Source organism: Glycine max, chromosome 19 (assembly GCF_000004515.6).
Source record: "Glycine max cultivar Williams 82 chromosome 19, Glycine_max_v4.0, whole genome shotgun sequence".
In the NCBI taxonomy this organism is placed as follows: Eukaryota; Viridiplantae; Streptophyta; class Magnoliopsida; order Fabales; family Fabaceae; genus Glycine; species Glycine max.
Window position 1 is genome coordinate 30,341,367 of NC_038255.2, and position 19,442 is coordinate 30,360,808.

The 19,442-nt window shown below is 35.9% G+C and overlaps 1 protein-coding gene across 1 annotated transcript; it reads left to right on the top strand.

The window, feature by feature from the left end:
• Positions 1-1,924: 1,924 nt before the first annotated feature.
• On the top strand, positions 1,925-3,100 carry LOC106797358 (uncharacterized mitochondrial protein AtMg00810-like). Its single transcript, XM_014771633.1, has one exon. It carries the CDS (start codon positions 1,925-1,927, stop codon positions 3,098-3,100), a length of 1,176 nt encoding a protein of 391 aa, XP_014627119.1.
• Positions 3,101-19,442: the final 16,342 nt, after the last annotated feature.

A 19,442-nucleotide genomic window follows, 5' to 3' on the forward strand; every position in this document is an offset into this window, starting at 1 on the left:
CTCATGGTGACTACTGCAGATGAAATGTGCACCATTGATGAATGGTACCTTGACACAGGATGTTCTACACATATGACTGGTCATAAAGAATGGCTTGTCAACTTTGATGCAAGCAAGAAAAATAAAATCAAGTTTGCTGATGGTAGAGCTATGCTAGCAGAAGGAGTTGGAAATGTGATGATCAAGATGCCGAATGGTACACAATACTGCATATCAAGTGTATTTTATGTACCTGGACTAGAGAGCAATTTGCTCAGTTTAGGACAATTAGTGGAGAAAGGCCATAAGGTGATTATGGAAGATAAAAAACTTAAACTGTTTGATTCAGGTGGTACAAACAGTTTGATATTTGATGTCTCTATGTCTAGAAACAGGACATTTAGAGCCAATCTTGAAGCACTTTGCCATAAATGTCTAGCTGCAGTAGTGAGCGAAGATGATTGGGTGTGGTATCACAGATACAATCACTTGAATTTTTTTTAGAGACTTGCATGACTTGAATACTCACAACATGGTTAGGGGGCTGCCATTGATAAATGTACCAAAAGAATTATGTAAAAATTGTGTTGAGTCTAAACAGCACAGAGAGTCTTTTAAGAAATTTGTTGAAATTAAGGCAAGAGAAAAGCTTGAAGTGATGTACTCTGATGTGTGTGGGCCTAATGCAGTGTGATCTCTTGGTGAGAGTAGATACTTTGTATCATTCCTAGATGATTTCACTAGGAAGATGTGGGTGTATATCTTGAAGAGAAAGAGTGAAGTGCTAGGAGTATTCAAGAAGTTCAAGAGAATGGTGGAGAGACAAACTGGTTTCTTGATAAAAACTATAGTCACTGATGGAGGAGGAGAGTATACTAGCAATGAATTTGATGAATTCTGTGAACTGGAAGGTATTGTGCATGATGTGACACCTCCCTACACTCCCCAACATAACGGTGCAACAGAAAGAAGAAATCGAACAATGATGAATATGGTCAGATGCATGCTTAATGGAAAGAAGCTACCAAAATTTCTTTGGGCAGAGGCTGTCTCCACTGCAGTGTATGTGCTAAACCGAAGCCCAACAAAAAGGCTCAATAAAATCACACCTGAAGAAGCATGGTCTGGACGCAAACCAGTGGTTAGTCATTTTAAAATTGTTGGCTCTATTTGTTATAAACATGTGCCTGATCAGCTGAGAAAGAAGTTAGATAGCAAAAGTGAGATAATGATACTGCTGGGTTATCATGCCACTAGTGGTTACAAATTGTTTAATCCAGTAACCAAAGAAGTGCTCGTGAGTAGAGATGTGGTAGTTGATGAATCCAAGGACTGGAATTGGGATAAAGAGATGGTAGAGGAGCCTACAAAAGTTGTGATTGAAGCTTCTATTGATGAGCCAAGTGATTCTTCTGCTGTAGTAATTGATGACAGTGACCAAGGAGGAGTAAGGAAATCACAGAGAGTTAGACAACCCTCTAGCAGGTTACAGGATTATGAATTGATACATGATTCAACAATAGGGGAGGAAGGTGAGCTAGTACACTTAGCTCTATTTGCTGAATCTGAATCAGTGAGCTTGGAGGAAGCAATGAATGACACAAAGTGGAGTGATGCTATGAAAGAAGAGCTAAAGGCCAGGCTAGTGGCAAAGGGATTCTTGGAAAAGGCTGGCATTGATTTTAAGGAGGTGTTTGCACCTGTTGCAAGAATGGAGACAGTGAGAATTATTACTGCCATATCAAGTAAAAAAGGGTGGCATATGCACCATATGGATGTGAAATCAGCCTTCTTGAATGGTCCTCTAGAGGAGGAGGTTTATGTGAGTCAACCACCTGAGTTTGAAATAAAAGGAAGTGAAGAGAAGGTGTACAGATTGAACAAGGCTTTGTATGGCTTAAAGTAGGCGCCTAGAGCCTGGAACAGGCGCATTGATGGCTTTCTAATGAGGCTTGGATTCCTCAAATGTACAACTAAGCATGGTGTTTATATAAAGGGCAGCAATAGTACTATCTTGACTGTAGTGTGCTTGTATGTAGATGACTTGCTTGTGACAGGAAATAATGAGACTGAGATTGCCAACTTTAAAGGAGAGATGATGAGAGAATTCGAAATGACTAATTTGGACCTTATTTATTATTTTCTTGGAATTGAATTCAAGAGAACTGATGAGGGAGTGATCATGCATCAAGGGAGGTATGCAAGAGATGTACTGAAGAAGTTCAGAATGGTTGACTGCAATTCTGTAGACACACCCACTGCCACTGGTGTGAACTTGGTGAAAGATCCTAATGAAGAAGAAGTAGATGTAACTTTGTATAGAAAAATGGTGGGCTCACTGAGGTGTCTTTGTTGTACCATACCTGACTTATTGTATGCTGTTGGCTTAATTAGTAGATATATGGAGAATCCTAAACTTTCTCACTTCCGTGCTACCAAGAGAATAATGAGGTATGTGAAAGGTACTCTCGATTATGGTATTCTGTTTCCCAGTGCTGCCAAAAAATGTAATGTTCTGGGATATAGTGATTCTGATTGGTGTGGAGATAAGAGTGATAGGAAGAGCACAACAGGTTATGTGTTCTTCTATGGTGATGCCCCAATCTCGTGGAGCTCAAAGAAGGAACAAGTGGTGGCTCTCTCCTCATGTGAGGCAGAATACATTGCAGCTGCTATGACAGCGTGTCAAGCTCAATGGCTTGATAATATTTTTGGTGAACTGAAGATGAAGGAAAAGGGTACTATTACACTGATGGTGGACAACAAATCTGCCATCAATTTAGCTAAACAACCAGTTGCTCATGGGAGGAGCAAACACATTGAAACACGATTTCATTTCCTTAGAGAGCAAGTGACAAAAGGCAAGCTAAGCGTGAAGTATTGTCCAACTATTGTGGACAACAAATCTGCCATCAATTTAGCTAAACACCCAGTTGCTTATGGGAGGAGCAAACACATTGAAACACGATTTCATTTCCTTAGAGAGCAAGTGACAAAAGGTAAGCTAAGCGTGAAGTATTGTCCAACTATTGTGCAAGTAGCAGACATATTCACCAAACCATTGAAGATTTATCAGTTCAAAGAGTTAAGGAGCAGATTAGGAGTGATTGAAGTGCAGTGAAGATCTCTGTTATGTGCTTTAAGGGTGTTGTATCTGTGATTTGTTGTTTTCTTTTACTGTTATTGTAATGTTGAGTTTAAATGATAGATACAAAATTAAAGGAGAGTATTAGAGAAAAGGGTAATTCTGTCTATCAGTATAAGTAGGGGAATAAGTGTAATTTCACAATATAGGGGAGCATTTGTTATGAGACAAACAATTTTCCGTTTCCGTAACATACGCAATTTCTGTTATTCTGTTTTTCCTCCATCTCTTTCTTGCTCATCTTCTCCATTTTTCTTGGTGAGTTTGTGTGTGTGATTCAAGTTTCATTGCTTGATGTGTGCTAGATTAATGTTCTAGATCCAACACAAAATAGCTTAAATATATTGAATAATGTCAATTGGCAGGATCTAACTAATTACATACATGTTCCAACTCCCTTCCTCATTCACCAAGTCCCTGACTTTCATATCTTTACATTAGTCTGGGATCATCTGCACCAAATCCACCAACTTAATATCTTTAGTCACCCGTTTGTTTGTCCAAACATTGACTTGGAAACCATTCCCTAGATCCTAGAATTCACCATTAACTATATGATTCCAACCATCCGCAATGGCTTTCCCAAGGCAGGAATCAAAATTCTTATCTTGGAAAGTATTCAACAATCGTTGACTGTAATATTTACTCCTTAGGACCCTACACCATAGATTATCAAAATCACTTCTAATATCCCACCCCAACTTCATAATATAGACTTGGTTCATTTCTCTCGATTTGCATATGGCCCCCAGTAGCTTTGGCAAGCGACATAGTCTGTCAGCTAATAAAATAAGACTTCCTCTTATTGGGTTGATCTCCCCAAACAAACCCTTTTTGAATTTTTTGAATATCATCTAGGACACCCCTGGGAATAGGAGTAGTCGTCAAAGAATAAATAGGGAGAACTTGAATAACAGATTTAACAAGGGTGGATCTTCCAGCAAAAAAGAGATTTTTTGTTTTCCAACCAAAAAAGCCTACTAGAGACTTTATCCAAAAGATGTTGAAAGTCTCTCTTTCTAGGATTCTGTCCTAACAGAGGCACTCCCAGATAATTTCCAAAGACAACATTTGAGGAATGCTTCAGTATACCCAGACAATTTCACAAGGGCTCTTTTAGAATGTTCAACAACATTTTTGGAGAAGTAAATACGAGTTTTTTCCTTACTAATCTCTTGGCCAGACATATCACAAAAGATCTTCATGGTATCTTGAAGACAACATTTGAGGAATGGTTGCTTGGCCACATAAAAGGAGATCATCTGCAAACATTAAATGAGAAATGGGGGCATTCCTTCCCATCTTCAAAGGAATCCAAGAAAAAAAATCCACGGCTTCCATGATCAAATGTGACAACTTATCCATATCCATGACAAAAAGGTATGGAGATAATGAGTCCCCTTGGCGAAGCCCATGCTTACGAGCAAAAAAGGAGATCCATACCCATAACATTGGTCTGAACAAAACTCAGACAATGCATAAGAAAGTTGATCAAAATAGGGGGAAACCTTATTTCTTGAAGGATTTGACCAATAAAGGACCATCTCATCCTATCATAGGCCTTAGCAAGGTCAACTTTGAGAATCCAAACACTTCATCACAACACAGATCAATCCTAAGTAGCATACTTCAACATAGGAAACATGTGATGGTTATTGTTGTTGTTGTTATGTTAATGTTTTGCCCTTGGTTCGAACTTCACAAAGTCTCTCCAGTCTTTATTCTACTGTTGCACACCAGATCTTCTAAAGGAAATTCTTAGCTTCCCACTTGTGTAACTTCTAATTTAACTAGCATTCACTTTTTGATGTGCCCTCAGTGTGTGTGACAACATATGGAAAGTGAGATGCTATTAACCTTAGTCTTCTTATGTGCCTTCTATATGTGTAGTAGCATATGGAAGACATGATGGTGCTTTGTATCCCATTTTTATGCCAACTCTAGTCTTGATTCTGGTTAGCTTCTTAAGAATATCATTTTGATGTCTTCATTCTCAAAGTCCTAAATTACACCATTCAGATGTTGACTCTAGTACATCTTCATTCTAATGTTGTTTGCTCATTGTAACCTTCGATAAATTTTCTATGTAAAACCTTCTTGATTTCTTTGCAACATGGTAAGACTGAGGTCGTTAGAGGGAAACACTGATTTCATCAATAGATAGGCTTCTTTTAAATCTTCTGAAGCTTTTCACATGAAAGCATAGTTGAGACATTCATTCTAAGCTTATTCTAAACTCACCAAACACTGAGATCATTTCAAATTCACTTCTCTAGCTTAACTAGTCTTCAAAATATTGCACATATATTAAGTTGTTCGGACAAATCAGTGTCTGCAAATTTAGGCTCAATTTTTTCATTATTTAGGTTGTATCAGAATATGAGTTGTTCATGAAAGTTGAAGATCTTTATTCAAGCTTTCCATAGCCACCAAGAAAAGCTCAATTGCATTTTTTGAACTCCAGATACAATTTCCAGAATGAACTCATCCTGTTGATGAAATTTCATTTTGAGTGGGTTGCAACAATGTTGTTCTTCATGTCATGTTCATTATGCAGATCTTCATGTATGCACCATTCTTCTTGTCCTTTAGTTGTTGATTACTTCTCATGGGTTGAATTTTTTCTCTTCATCTAGTGAGCTTGTTGACTTCTTCATTGTAGTACACAACCAATGGCACTTTGAGCCTTCTTTTGAGCTTTCAAGCTTATCATCCTTTCTAAGTGACTCATGATAGCCTTGAGTTTACTTTAATTGGTGTTCTCCATAGAACTTGTATTTTTTAATACTCTTAAGAAAACTCATTAGTAAGCATAAACTCAGAAGGTTGATAATTTGTGTGCCAAAGTTTTTTCATAATTAAAACACAAAGGGTTTTGGACTCAACAATCTCCCCAATTTTTTGATGACAAACCTTTGAAAAAATATAAGTCTTTTGAGGTGTTTCTCAGCATATGGAAAATTATAATCTACTCCCCCTCAATATATGTACCCATTTCAATATTATTTCAAAGATATTCATTAAGCACAAGGAGCATATATGAAAACATTTTGTTTAGGCAAAAATATGAACTAATATAGCATATAAAGGAATAAGGCACAAACATATCATATTATATCAGATCATATCTTTTTTCTCTCCCCTTTTTGGCATCAATAAAAAAAAGGGATGTAAGAGTCAAGAGAATGTTAAATGACTCACTCCCTTTTTTAATAAATGGATAATCAGAGATCTTTGAATCTTAGGAGACTTGCTAAGAAAGGAAAGAATAACACAATCTAGGGGTTTGGACATGTATAAACAAAAGGTTTGTTACCTATGATCCCTAAGATTTATTTCCTCCTTTTTAAATACACTAAGCATAGTGCAGTGAATGAGTTTTCTCAAAATGAGAGATACTTAGTGCACATGAGCTTTTTCTTGTTAAGAATCACAAGGATTCCATCCTAGGAACATATTTTAGGAAGCACTTTTCTTGGATTATTCTAACCCAAGCGTTTGTAGGAAATAAAGGACATTTCCACATATGAGGCTTTGCATAAAGACCCTTCATGAAGGAGTGAGGAATGTGTGATCTAAGAATTTGTTAGCATCTCACAGTAGAGATAGAACAATGTTCACATCCTTATCAATAAACCCCCTCTCATTTTGAAGCAAGAGATAAGACATACTTATATTCTCCATATATGTTTTGAAGCCATAAGTGCAAGCTGAAAAACTTTGAATTTCATGCTTTTATGTTTCTTGATCACTCTCAGTGGAAAGTTTGACTTTCTCTTATTTTTTCTAGAAAAGTGTCTCTTTCTCTTAGTTTTTTAAGTTTCAGAAAATGTTTCTTTATTGGCTCGGTTTGAATAACATGTTTTCTGAACATATGAGCAAATGAGCATATATGGATATTTTGTTCTAGAGGTCATGTATAAGAATAGTTTCACATGCTATAAGTATATGTAAATAATCTTGAACAAAGTCAAGGATATAGGCAAGGTTGTCAGACTCGCGATTCTACGTAGAATCGTGGAGGCTCCGTAAACCCGATTCGTAGAATCGTAAAAGTTTACTCAAATAAAAAAAATATATTAATAATCTTTTATATAAAATCATAAGTAAATATTTCAACCCTAAAATAAATGAAAATAATAAACTTTAACAATAATTCAATAAACTAACATAGTCCACAATCCACACTCAATCTAACATAAATTCATACAATACAAAACATAAGTTCTTAAAATAAAAACACTTAAAAAAATAATTCAAATGTTCATCAATCCTCTAATAAAATCATCTCCAATATTGATGCAATCCTATCCCGTAAGGGCATTGGGTAGAAGACTCCAAGTAGATTGGGCTAGAGATCCAAGGGAAGGCCCTAGGGTTCTCATGAGCCTTAGGGTAGATTTCGAGCCCATGGGCTAAGTATGAGCCCACTTATCTTTGTAAATATTAGAATAAGTTTTTCCTTCGTTTGGGCCTTGTATTTTGGCCATTCTAGTATTATAGGGTTTTAGCCTTGTATTTCAGGGCATTTTGAGTAGTCTTTGTAGTAAGGAATTTTTTTTTGTATTTTCATGTTTTTTGTCATGGGGGTGAGCTTAGCTATTATAGGGGGTGTGTAGCTAAGCTCTAGCTTCTCATCTCAAGGAGGTAAGCTTAGCTATTAGAGAGGTATGTGTAGCTAAGCTCTAGCTTCTTTAGGAATCTTCTTAAGTAAGCTTCTCAAGGAGGTGAGCTTAGTTATGAGAGGGGTGTGTGTAGCTAAGCTCTAGCTTCTCAAGGAAGTTTTCTCTAAGAAGCTTCTCAAGGAAGTTTTCTCAAGAAAGCTTCTCAAGGAAGCTACCTAGTCTATAAATAGAAGCATGTGTAACACTTGTTGTAACTTTGATGAATGAGAGTCTTGTGAGACACAACTCAAAGTTCAACTTCTCTCCCTTTTTCTTCCTTCAATTTCGTGCTCCCCCCTTTCTCTTTCTCTCCCTCTTTCTTTTCCTCCATTGAAGCATCCTCTCCAAGCTTCTTATCCAAGGCTCATCTTGGTGGTGAAGCTCCTTCTTCCATGGCTTATTCCCTAGTGGATGGCGCCGCCTCTTACCTCTTCTCCTTTGTCTTCCGCTGCATCTCAAGGGTGGAAAATCACCATTAAAGGACCTCATTGAAGCTCAAAGATCCAGCCTCCATAGAAGCCCCACAAACAAGCTTCCATCAAATATCACCACCACCACCATCATCTTCATCTCCATCATCTTCAAGCTCTTCCTCAGTTGAGAAATGATCTCCCACATTGTCATTCAATACCAAATTGTCAATATCAAATGCATCCAAAGTTGGATCAGTTAAACTTCTTCCAACCAAGTCAATATTACTTCCGATACCACTTTCCCCTAAAGGTTGCTCTGGCTCAACTTAGAGATTGTCTTCATCAAATATATCATCTCCTTCTTCTGTTATCCACTCATCATCAGATTCCATATCTTCAAATGGAAGAGTAACCGTTTTTCTTGTGTGTCTACTTTTGAGCTTCAAGTTGTACATGACATAAACTAAATCATTCATTTTCTTTTGATGCAAACGATTTCTCCTTTTTGTATGAACCTATAAATAATAAAAAGTCAAAGTTTATAACTTAACTAAAGTCTAGAGTGTAAACTAAACAAAAAAAAATATTAAGAAACATAAATAAAGTCATGAAGTTCAATTACCATTTCAAATGAGCTCCAATTACGCTCACATCCAGAAGAACTACAAGTTAAGCTCAAAACACGAATGGCAAACCACTTTAATTCTGGACATCCATCCCCGAACATTTCCCACCATTCTGCAGGTGGCATAGTCTTCCTAGAGTTTATTGCATTCTCCATAGAAAAAAGACCTTTGGCAAAATGAAATTCAAGAAGCTGCCCATTAATTTAGTTCCTTACCCCAACATCCTTTACCAATCTCATCATACAAATAAACAATCCTTCTTTCACTTCTCCGTTATCTTTTTTAAAATCATCTTCAAAATGCAATTGAGGATTAAGATAATATGCAGCTGCATGCAAAGGCCTATAAAGTTGGTTCTCCCACCTTTTATCAATAATTTCCCAAACAGGTTCATAACTACACAGATAAATAAAATAAAATATATTTAGAATTAGGCATAGTCACTTAGATAAATAAAGTAAATTATATTTTTAGTTGAAAAAACTTACTTTTTCTTCACATTATTGAAGTTACTTTTAATCCTTTCATTTGCATGATCCATCTCAACATATATGAAACCCATGGCGGGTTGTTGATCAGAATCCACCGATCGAAGGACTACCATAAGAGGGGTAGCAGCTTTGAGGCATATGGATACATTCTTCCAAAATCTATTATCCAAAACTGAATCTTCTACTTTTCTCCCCTCCTGTGTAGTTCCAAACTTACTTTTTTTCCACTCCTCAGAACTGAACAACCTCATCAAAGATGCTTTCATTTCATGGAGACAAGCTAAAGTCAAGTAAGCAGTTGCAAATCTAGTCATACCTGGTCTAACCAAGTCCCTACCATTTGTGTACTTCTTGAGCATGCTAATAAGCATTGTTCTACCATATATATAAGTTGTTATCTTTCTTCCCTTCTTTATAGTAACTTCATGAACCTTCAAATGTTTCTCCAAGTCCTCAAGTATCAGATCAATGCAATGGGCAGCACATGGAGTCCAATACATATGCGGCCGAGTATGCATAAAAAATTCTCCTGCTACTTTGAAATTCACAACATTATCAGTAATCACTTGAACTACATTCTCTTCTCCAACAAATTTGACAACATCATCTAACATCTTAAAATCTTTGTTAGTTGTTTTTGAGATGTCAGAAGTGTCTAAGGAATACAGAAATACTGTTCCTTTTGGACTGTTCACCAAAAAATTACAAATTGAATGCCTTTTTTTATCTGTCCACCCATCAAACATTATTGAACAACCAGTTCTCTTCCACTCATCCCTAAACTCTTGCAAACTATCATTAATTTTCTGCACTGCTTGTTTCAATAGCTTCTCTCTAACATCATGATAAGATGGAGGTCAATAGCTAGGTTCGTATTTCCTGATCATCTCACACATCTTTAAAAATGCAGGATTTTTTATAGCATTGAATGGAATGGCACTTGTGTAAAAAAAATTCAGCAACTTGAGCATCAATTAAAGGTTTCTCTTTTTTTTTCATCAATTGATTCAAAGTTGCTTGAACATTACTACTTCCACTACTTGCACTACCTTCTTTTCCTTTTTGGACCAAAACCCCTTTGTCCTTGTAAGTTGGTTGCCTCTTCCGCCCCCTCAGCACTTTCTTCATCTTCATCAATACTATTCAATCTCCTTTTCTTTTCTTTTGTTGCTTTAGATTCAACAACAATTTTCATCATTAGCAATTTGATCTCATCCGTCACTGTAGCACAAGGCTCAGAATCTTCTCTAGTCCCAGCAAGATGACGCTTGAATCTAAAAACTCCACCACTCACAATCTTTGAACAATACTTGCATTTGACTTTCTTACCACTGCCATCAACATCAATCCCATATTTCCACCCAATATCAGTCCTATTCCCAGGGGCATTTTTGTATTACATCTAGCAACCGAAGAAGAGCCACTCGCAGTTGTATCTCCACCACTTGAATTGGATCCACTTCCACTCATTATAACAAACTAATAACAAAGAACTAAACAAACAAAGGTTATTTATGATATATGATACTAAACAGAAAACAATATTCAGTCAAAGAATGGCAAAACAAAAAGGCTTCTACCTTAAAGTGGTACAGAAAAAACATGCTTATAAACTTATAAACATATAAACATTGACTTATAAACTTATAAACCTAAGGGGAAATGGAAACTAGAAAAGGAAGCAAGCTCCCCCACAACCGCCAATTTAATATAATTGGCTGTTTGATGCTTTTGATTTTCAAATTTCAGGTCATGGTTTCATTCAGAAGTTGGAAAATGGAAACTAGAAAAGGAAGCAAGCTCGTATATAAAAAATAATTAGACTTCAAAATTGCCAAAGTGTGTTCCAGCTTCTATTGTATATTTGTATTGAATGAAAATAAAAATAAAAATACAAGTGTGTTCCAGCTTGTATTGAAATACAAGTGTGTTCAAAATTGCCAAAATTCAATTAGACTTCAAAATTGCCAAAGTGTGTTCCAACTTCAAAATTGCCAAAGTTGACAACTAGTCCATGTTTCTTGTGCAGAAAAAACATGCTTACAGGCTTCTATTGCAAAATAACAACACAACAACAATAAAATTGAATTTAAAGCATGAATTCAAACACAAAATCAATCCCAAAGGCACATGCAAATAAATTCCTGCACTTATCTAGTCAATGATCATGAGCTATGCTTAAATTTTAAAATAAAATAATAAAACTCTTCATTCAGAATATAATAACTCAAAGATAATCACCTACAATTCTGCTACAAGCAAAGCAATGAGCTCAAAAAATGCGGCTGGGAGCAATGGAGCTGAATAGCATATTATCACTTCGTGTGTATCTCTTTTCTACTGAGACTATTCAGCACTGAAAATATTACACACTCTTCTCATTGAGATTTCTTGTGTTGAATAGCATATTATCAAATCATTTTATTAATTCCTCGGATACAATGGCAAAGTTTACACCATTTCAATTCAATCCTTTAGTAAGAACAATAAATACTTCTCCCACCCCCACCCCAACTCTCCTATCCTTCAACGTGTAAATATGCAACACAAAGCTTTACCCGAGTCCAGGTAACATGGCTTTCATCTATTTACGGGTCAGAATACAGAAATGGGAAAAAATGAAAATCCAAATTGCTCGTATCAGGCCAAAGCAAAAGTGAAAAATGAAAAATGGCACTTCTTATTTACAATTGCCCATCAATCTCTTTCTCTTAAGGTCCCTTACATACCTTTCAGCTGGGGTAATCAGAGAGAGTTATTTGCAATTGGGAATTTTTAGGCTCAACTGAATACTGTCTGATGAAAGCCCTTCTCCACCTAATCTCAAATGCCTTCTGAATATTAGGGTAGTCATCTCCTTTACTAAGAAATCTATCAAACCAATTCAACAACACAGACTGTTGTTGGAGTAAAGGAAGTGTCAATATAGTTTGACTTAGTCCATCCTCAACCAATTTCCTAGCAGCATTTCAACTGCACAATGTTGAAGTGATAATATGCTATCATCATTCAGAACATAAAAACTCTTCATTTTGAACATGATGTTGCTAGTAATGGAGCTGCCTTCGGCAAAGCAACGAGCTCAAAAAATGATGTTGGGAGCAGTAAGGGGAGATTTAGAAGAGGAAAGGGAACTTTTCGAAGCAGCATGTCCAGCAAAATGAATGATGATAGTCACACAAAAATAATTAAAATCAAATGCATCTAAGCAGTGGAAGATGCACAATTAAAATCAAATCACACAGAGGAGAGTTAGGTCATGAAAGGAGAGGACTCAGAGGAGAAATTACCTTATCATCATGACGTGAAGCAAAGCTTGGAGCGCAAGTGAGGACCAGCGAGGCAGCGATGGTCGACGGCGACAGAGGACGGAGGACCGTGACTGAGGGCTAGCGATGACGATGCAAGTGAACAGCGATGAGTAGCAGCTTCAGCACATCACAGCCACGGAGTTGCGACTCGTGAGTAAGGGAGTAGCTCTGCTTCAACACGACACCGTTTCGAAAATTTCGTGAACTCGTGGACTCGTTGCAAACTCGCGAGTCTACCTAAACTCGCTTGAGTCTGTGCTAAATCGGATGAGTCTACTCCAATTTCAATTCTACTTCTGATTCAAGTTGTCGACCCTTGGTGGAATCGTAAAATCATACGATTTCACGAGTTAAAGCGCGATTTTAACAACCATGGATATAGGCCAGTTCTACCACATGCACATTATATTCTAGATTATTTCAAACTCAAATGATAGACATGAAAAACACCAATGGAGCATCTTAATGCAATCTTATATGATATGGTCAAATATCCAAAACAAAGTGTTGGTTCAGAATATATGCACACAAGTCATAGAGAGAGACTTTGGGACCAAAACATGTGATGTGCACATCTAAGAGATTTTTCCTATATGCATACAAGTCATAGAAAGTTTTAGAGGAAAATATTTCTTTTAAAAACCTTTTCAAGTTTAAAAGATATGTAGATATAGCATTTAAAACCCATATGACAACAACAAAAACAAGTAATGTAGAATCTCAATTTGCATCAAAGTTGCCAATCTTGCCATGAATGGTCCACACACAATGTAAGGCTTGGTTAGTTCTATTTAAAAAGGATTTCAAGCTTTTGATATACTTTCACAAACAAGTTTGAAAACGAGTAACTTGAAAAACATGTCATCACTTGTATGTTTGTAAACCAATTTTTCTTTTTCCAGATAGAATATTAGTATAAGAAAGAATAGAATCAAGGGTTATGAGTATGCAACAAATAAAAAAAAAAACCCTTGAAGTATGCTTTTGACATAAATAAGTCTTGAAATCCAAAGGAGTTTTAGTTGCTCAAGGAGAATGATCTCACCAAATAGTTTTCAAAACCCTTTCTTCCTTTTAGGCCAAAAACAAGCTATATGATTATGCACTTTTAGAATCAAGTTAAAATAACATATTCAAATACAAGCAAATCAGAATATTTAGCAATTAGAGAAGCATCATATTTATCAAAAGATAAACTATATTGAGCACCCAATCCTCATCAAGCAAGTAAATTTTCAAGAGATGTTAAGTTTGCAGGGTATCTTATTGAGTATTGATCTTATCCATACCATTTATGAGCAATAGACTATAACTAATTTATGTTAAGCTTCTGAAGTTCAGGTGTGAGTTCATAACCTTCTTGTAGAATCTCTATGAGCCTATGCAACTTCCAACCATGCTTTTATATTAAAAATCATTGTCAATGTCTATAACAATGATTCCCTTTCTCACCCACATCTGTTTCAACCTTGACTCCAAGGCCTTAAAGCCAATCTTTCTTCCCAAAAGCTTTAAATCAATGTACTCTTCCATGGTCTATGTAATTCATTTCTTCTTCTTCTTTGAATGAATAAAGGATGGGCAATCATATTATCCCAACGTCCTTTCCTCTGCTCAAATATTTGTACTCTCCATATCTAATTCCTCTTCTTCATTTGTGTCAAATCACACTCCTTTGATGAGTGAAGACTAAAATCTGAGTTGTTTCCCCCCAAAAAAGTGTCCTTATACAGGGTTGGTTCCTCCAATGGAACACCACCCTCTGCCTCATCCATCAGATCAAGATAGGAAATGGGCTGCAAAGACTCCTCTGAAAGGGGTTGATTATCCCCTTTAATCTCTTTTTTACTATGGTCAATAAGGTCCTTCTTCTTCGCCAAGACCTACCAAGTAGTGCTCTTTTGAAATTTTTATCAGAATATACAAAAATAAATTACCAAAATATACAACCCCTCCCATTGTTTACCCCAATATACAACTTTACTATTCACAGTGTAAGTTCGGGTTGGGGAGACCCGAATTTACACTGTGATTTTTAAAAAAATTTGCAATTTTGTGTTGAAAATTCGGGTCCCCCAAACCCGAATTCTCAACATGTTTTTTTTTAAAAAAAATATCTAAATTTGTTTTAGAAATATAAAGATAAAGGAAAATGATAAAATTGGAGAAAATTATTGTATAATTTTTTAGTTACGATGTATGTATTTTTAGCTAAATTTATGTGTCATTGACAGTTTTGTTTTGTTGTGTACGTTAATTAAAAAATGAGAAAATTAGTTAGTAGTATTAAAACAAATTAAAAAATATAGTGAATAAATAATTGATACATCTTTCTTGTATATTAGACAAAATTAAAAAGTGTGATAACTGAGATAATAGACGAGAATAATGAAACATACTAAAAAGTACAATTGCAATTCAAATATGATGAAACTAACGATACTCTAAAAGATGTTGTACTTGAGCCATGTCTTCTTCCATTTCAGTTACTGGTTTGTTAAAAATAACTAAAATTTCTATTGGGTAAAATCGTTTCCAATAGTTGGATTGTATTAACACCTGTAGCACGTCTTCGTCATTTTTCAATTTTGTTATTTCATATTCAATTAAATTTTCTGAATACTCGACATGACTTGGTTGTTGAAAGAATAATCGCCTTATCACCTGTGATTCATGAATTCCATAAGGGGGAACCCCCATAGGTGCAACTTGCTTGATTAAATCCTTGAGTTTGTCCATGCTACATCTTGAAGGAATGTCAAATTTTATTGGATTTGTTCTAGTGAAGGAGTAACCCAAACCCCCCCTTTGGCGTGGTATGTTCCACTTCCCGTTGTAATACAGAATTGCAACATGAGTAGGAGTGATAGTGGATTGAAGCTGGTTAAGTATACCATCCGGTGTTCTATTGATGGTACATAATAATTCTATATGGCCAACACACGAGTATTACTCATTGCACATTAACATTAAGTAAACACCATCATCATTTTTCAATTGTAGATATTGAAAAAAATATTACTGACCTACATTTATGAATGACTGTCGGTAGTAGATTTCATTCACTAATTGATCATTGGTTAGCTGAAAGGTATTGTGCATTATACTCTTGAGTGTCTCAAAAGGACAACCATTAGGCACTCGCATTGGTGTTGGAGTGGGACTTTGAAAATAAACACCAGTTTGGTTGTGAGTGATTGATTCATTTGGAAAATGAAGGCTAATCTCGAGTTAGCAATGGTTTGGCTGCTTTTTTCTTCCAAGAATACCATAGTATTAAGATTGAATTTGGTTTGTGAAGGTATGTTGTGTGAAATTGTGCGGTTGTATTGAGGGTGTTTAGCGTTATTTATAGTCGTATGAGCATTTTGCCCCGTTGATGTGTATTGGAATCTCATAAGGTTAGAATTGTGTTCCTGCTAAAGGCTTATCTAGAATCCAATGTTGATTTTTCCCTGGTAACTGATGCAGCAGACGTCCATTATAATTTTTAGAGTGAAAAAAGAGATTCTAAGTTATGTTACCATACCACCTACTGCAGTAGAAATGGGTAAACTGGAAATTGTTAACTAAAAAAACCTCTAATTTATTTCATTACGTAAAGTGATGAATGAACACGGACATAAGACACTACATGAAAACCTCATAGCAGAAACAACTAAGACATGAATCATCCCCAAATTACCAATCCCGTTTGAATATTGTTTCATGGGTTGGAGACATGTTACTTCCTTCAGGCCCAGAAGAGGAGTCAGTATCATTATCATGGTTTTTGACCCAACAACTCTCGTATTCATCTAATAGGTCCTCAAGATTGGAGGTTGAGTTATGTTGGTTGCTTGGTGGGTTATTATTGTCACAGATTATGGAAAATAACTCCACAAATGGTGGTAGTGGGTTGTTGTAAAAAATGTTGAACATTTGTCGAACATCAGCATCATCTCACAAAATAAAAGATGTGTACATATAACATTGTCCTGACTCAAATATGGGGCACCAAAAGTAGAGATGTTGAATATGTTACTGTGGTTCAATGTTTAATTTTTGGTGAACAAGTTCAAGCAATTGTGTAAAGGTCATGGCCTTGTTGACCATGAAAATTTTTGTGTTGTTACTAACTAATGTGGTGCCCTCATTAATGTTGCAAATTTGGTCGTTGTAGTAAACACAAACATATGCAGTTGGGTGACACATTGTGGTTTGGGTTGAGATGAATATTTGTAAGTTCTATGAGTGTCTTTAGCTGTAGTGGTATTTATAGAATTTGCTTCAAGTTGGGTGAGTCACTAATTAACTGTACATTTAGATGAACTGATAAATGAGCACTTAAGCATAATTGCAAGGGTCTAAATTATTGTTTTTTTTTAATTTTGTGCTCCAATTTTGAGGTGGTTGTCCATGGAACTGGTGCATGATATATTTGTTTTTGGATTCTTTGACGTTCAAACTATGGAAAAAATGTGTCACGGATATCATTAATGTGTTGGACATAAATTAAAAATAAATGTAAAACATGGGCACTTAAGCATAGTTGCAAGGGTCCAAATCATAGTTTATTTATTTATTTTGTGCTCCTATTTTGAGGTGGTTGTCCATGGAACTGGTGCACGATATACTTTTTTTTTTGGATTCTTTGACTTTCAAACTATGGAAAAAATGTGTCACGAATATTATAAATGTGTTTGGACATAAATTAAAAAAAATGCAAAACATAGGTAGTTATGCATAGTTGCAAGGGTCCAAATTATAGTTTTTTTTTATATTGTGCTCCTATTTTGATGTGGTTGTCCATGGAACTGGTGCATGATATTTTTTTTTGGATTCTTTGACGTTCAAACTACAGAAAAAATGTGTCACGAATATTATAAATGTGTTTGGACATAACTTAAAAAAATGCAGAACATGGATGCTTAAGCTTAATAGGGATTTTGTCTGTTTCATGTAGCATTCATTGTTCAATGACATGCACTGATAATGTGCGGAGACTCACAATAATAAAAAAGCACTTTTAATCAATCACATAGGATTTGTTGGTTGTGTGCAGTTGTTCACTATGCGGTCGCATGCAATGATACTTGGCATGCGAGACTGTCTTACACATGGCTTTTGTCTGAATGTGAGGCCTCGAGATTCCAAAGGCCATAAAATAAACAATGATATTGTCATGCCTCGTGATTCCAATTGCCATTAAAATGATAGCCTTACTATAACGCCTCAAGATTCCAAAACCCCTCTACATGACTGTCTTATTGTCATGCCTCTAGCTTCCAAAGCATGCCTACCTCTATATTTAACTACATGATATCACCTTATTGTTTGCACAGTTACATTAAAGTGTTAGTGAGCCAGAAAAGAATGCATGAAAAATGACTTCAGCCCCAATTTATGTGTTCGTTTATGTCAATGGTGAGATCACCCGCAGTTCAACTGGAAACATAATTTTCACCAATGACAACACAAGATCGATGTTGTTGTAACCAGTGTAATACAATCATGAATTACAGATGTCGATGTTTCTTCCACAATTACTTCAATTTGATATCGTTGTCCTATACATGAAATTAATGGACATGTTGAGTATACAACATGTCCAATTACTGATGAAGAAGATGTTTGGTGCATGTTTAATACATTCGCAAACATGTGAAGTGTAATATGTATGGAACTTAGAGTTGAAGCTCATACTTCACGACCACTGTCTCACGCTAATGACCTAATTTGGATGGAGATGGAGAAAAATTTGAATAGTTCCATGAAATTAGAATAAACTATTTAACATATGTTGTTGTATTGCTTTTAATTACTTGTTAGTTTTTATTATGTATTTGGCGTTTGTTTGATGTGTTTGTACGATGTTGTTCAGTTGTCATTTTCGTTTGTCATGAGGGTACTCAATTAAATTGTAAAATTAGAGGAGCATGAAGATAATGTAATTTGAAAAGTTCAACATAAGTTAATTGCAGAATGATATTTTCATCATACAACAAATTTTACTACTTAATCCCCATAATGGTGTCCTGTTCCACATGGAGGGCATCTCCTGTTACGTTCTGGATTTCAACGTGGGCGTTCATCTGGTAAGTCATGCAGTGATGGATTATTCTCTTGTACATCTTGGCTAAACATCAAATTGAAACTTGGTTCCACTTTGTTCTATAGGCTATGCATGTATTCACGAGCTGATGTTGGCGTGCCACAATCAGTTCCAAAAACATTGCTTAGGAAATCATTCACGACACTGTTCACTACTGTTCACTTATTGTTCTTTGTATTGTTCACTTTACTGTTCATGTCGGGAATCCTACAGTGATACTGCAAGCATCAGAACACTGTTCATGTCACTATTTTTTTTTGGGAAAAATGTAAATTATATTAAACCCAAAATGATACAACAATAAACGGGACATACCCCGCAGCTAGAGAAAATCAAAAGCCTCCCTAATACAAGAAGGCCTATATCAAGATGCTAAAACAAATGCAACAGGTGTGCTTGTCTATACATAAGAAACTTAATCTTGCTAATAACCTCTATTACAGAAAATTGATAATCTTCAAAAATCAGCTTGTTCCTAGACAGCCAGATGCAGTAGATTGTAATTGCTATAGTCAGACAACGTAATTTTCCTTGAACACCTGAATTCATGTCACTATTAACGTCACTATGCGTGTCAGGAATCCTGCAGAGAACACTGTTCATGTCACTGTTCGCTTTAGAACACTGTTCACGTCACTGTACGTGCCAGGAATCCTTCAAACACATTGTTCATGTCACTGTACGCGTCAGAACACTGTTCACATAACTATTCATGTCAC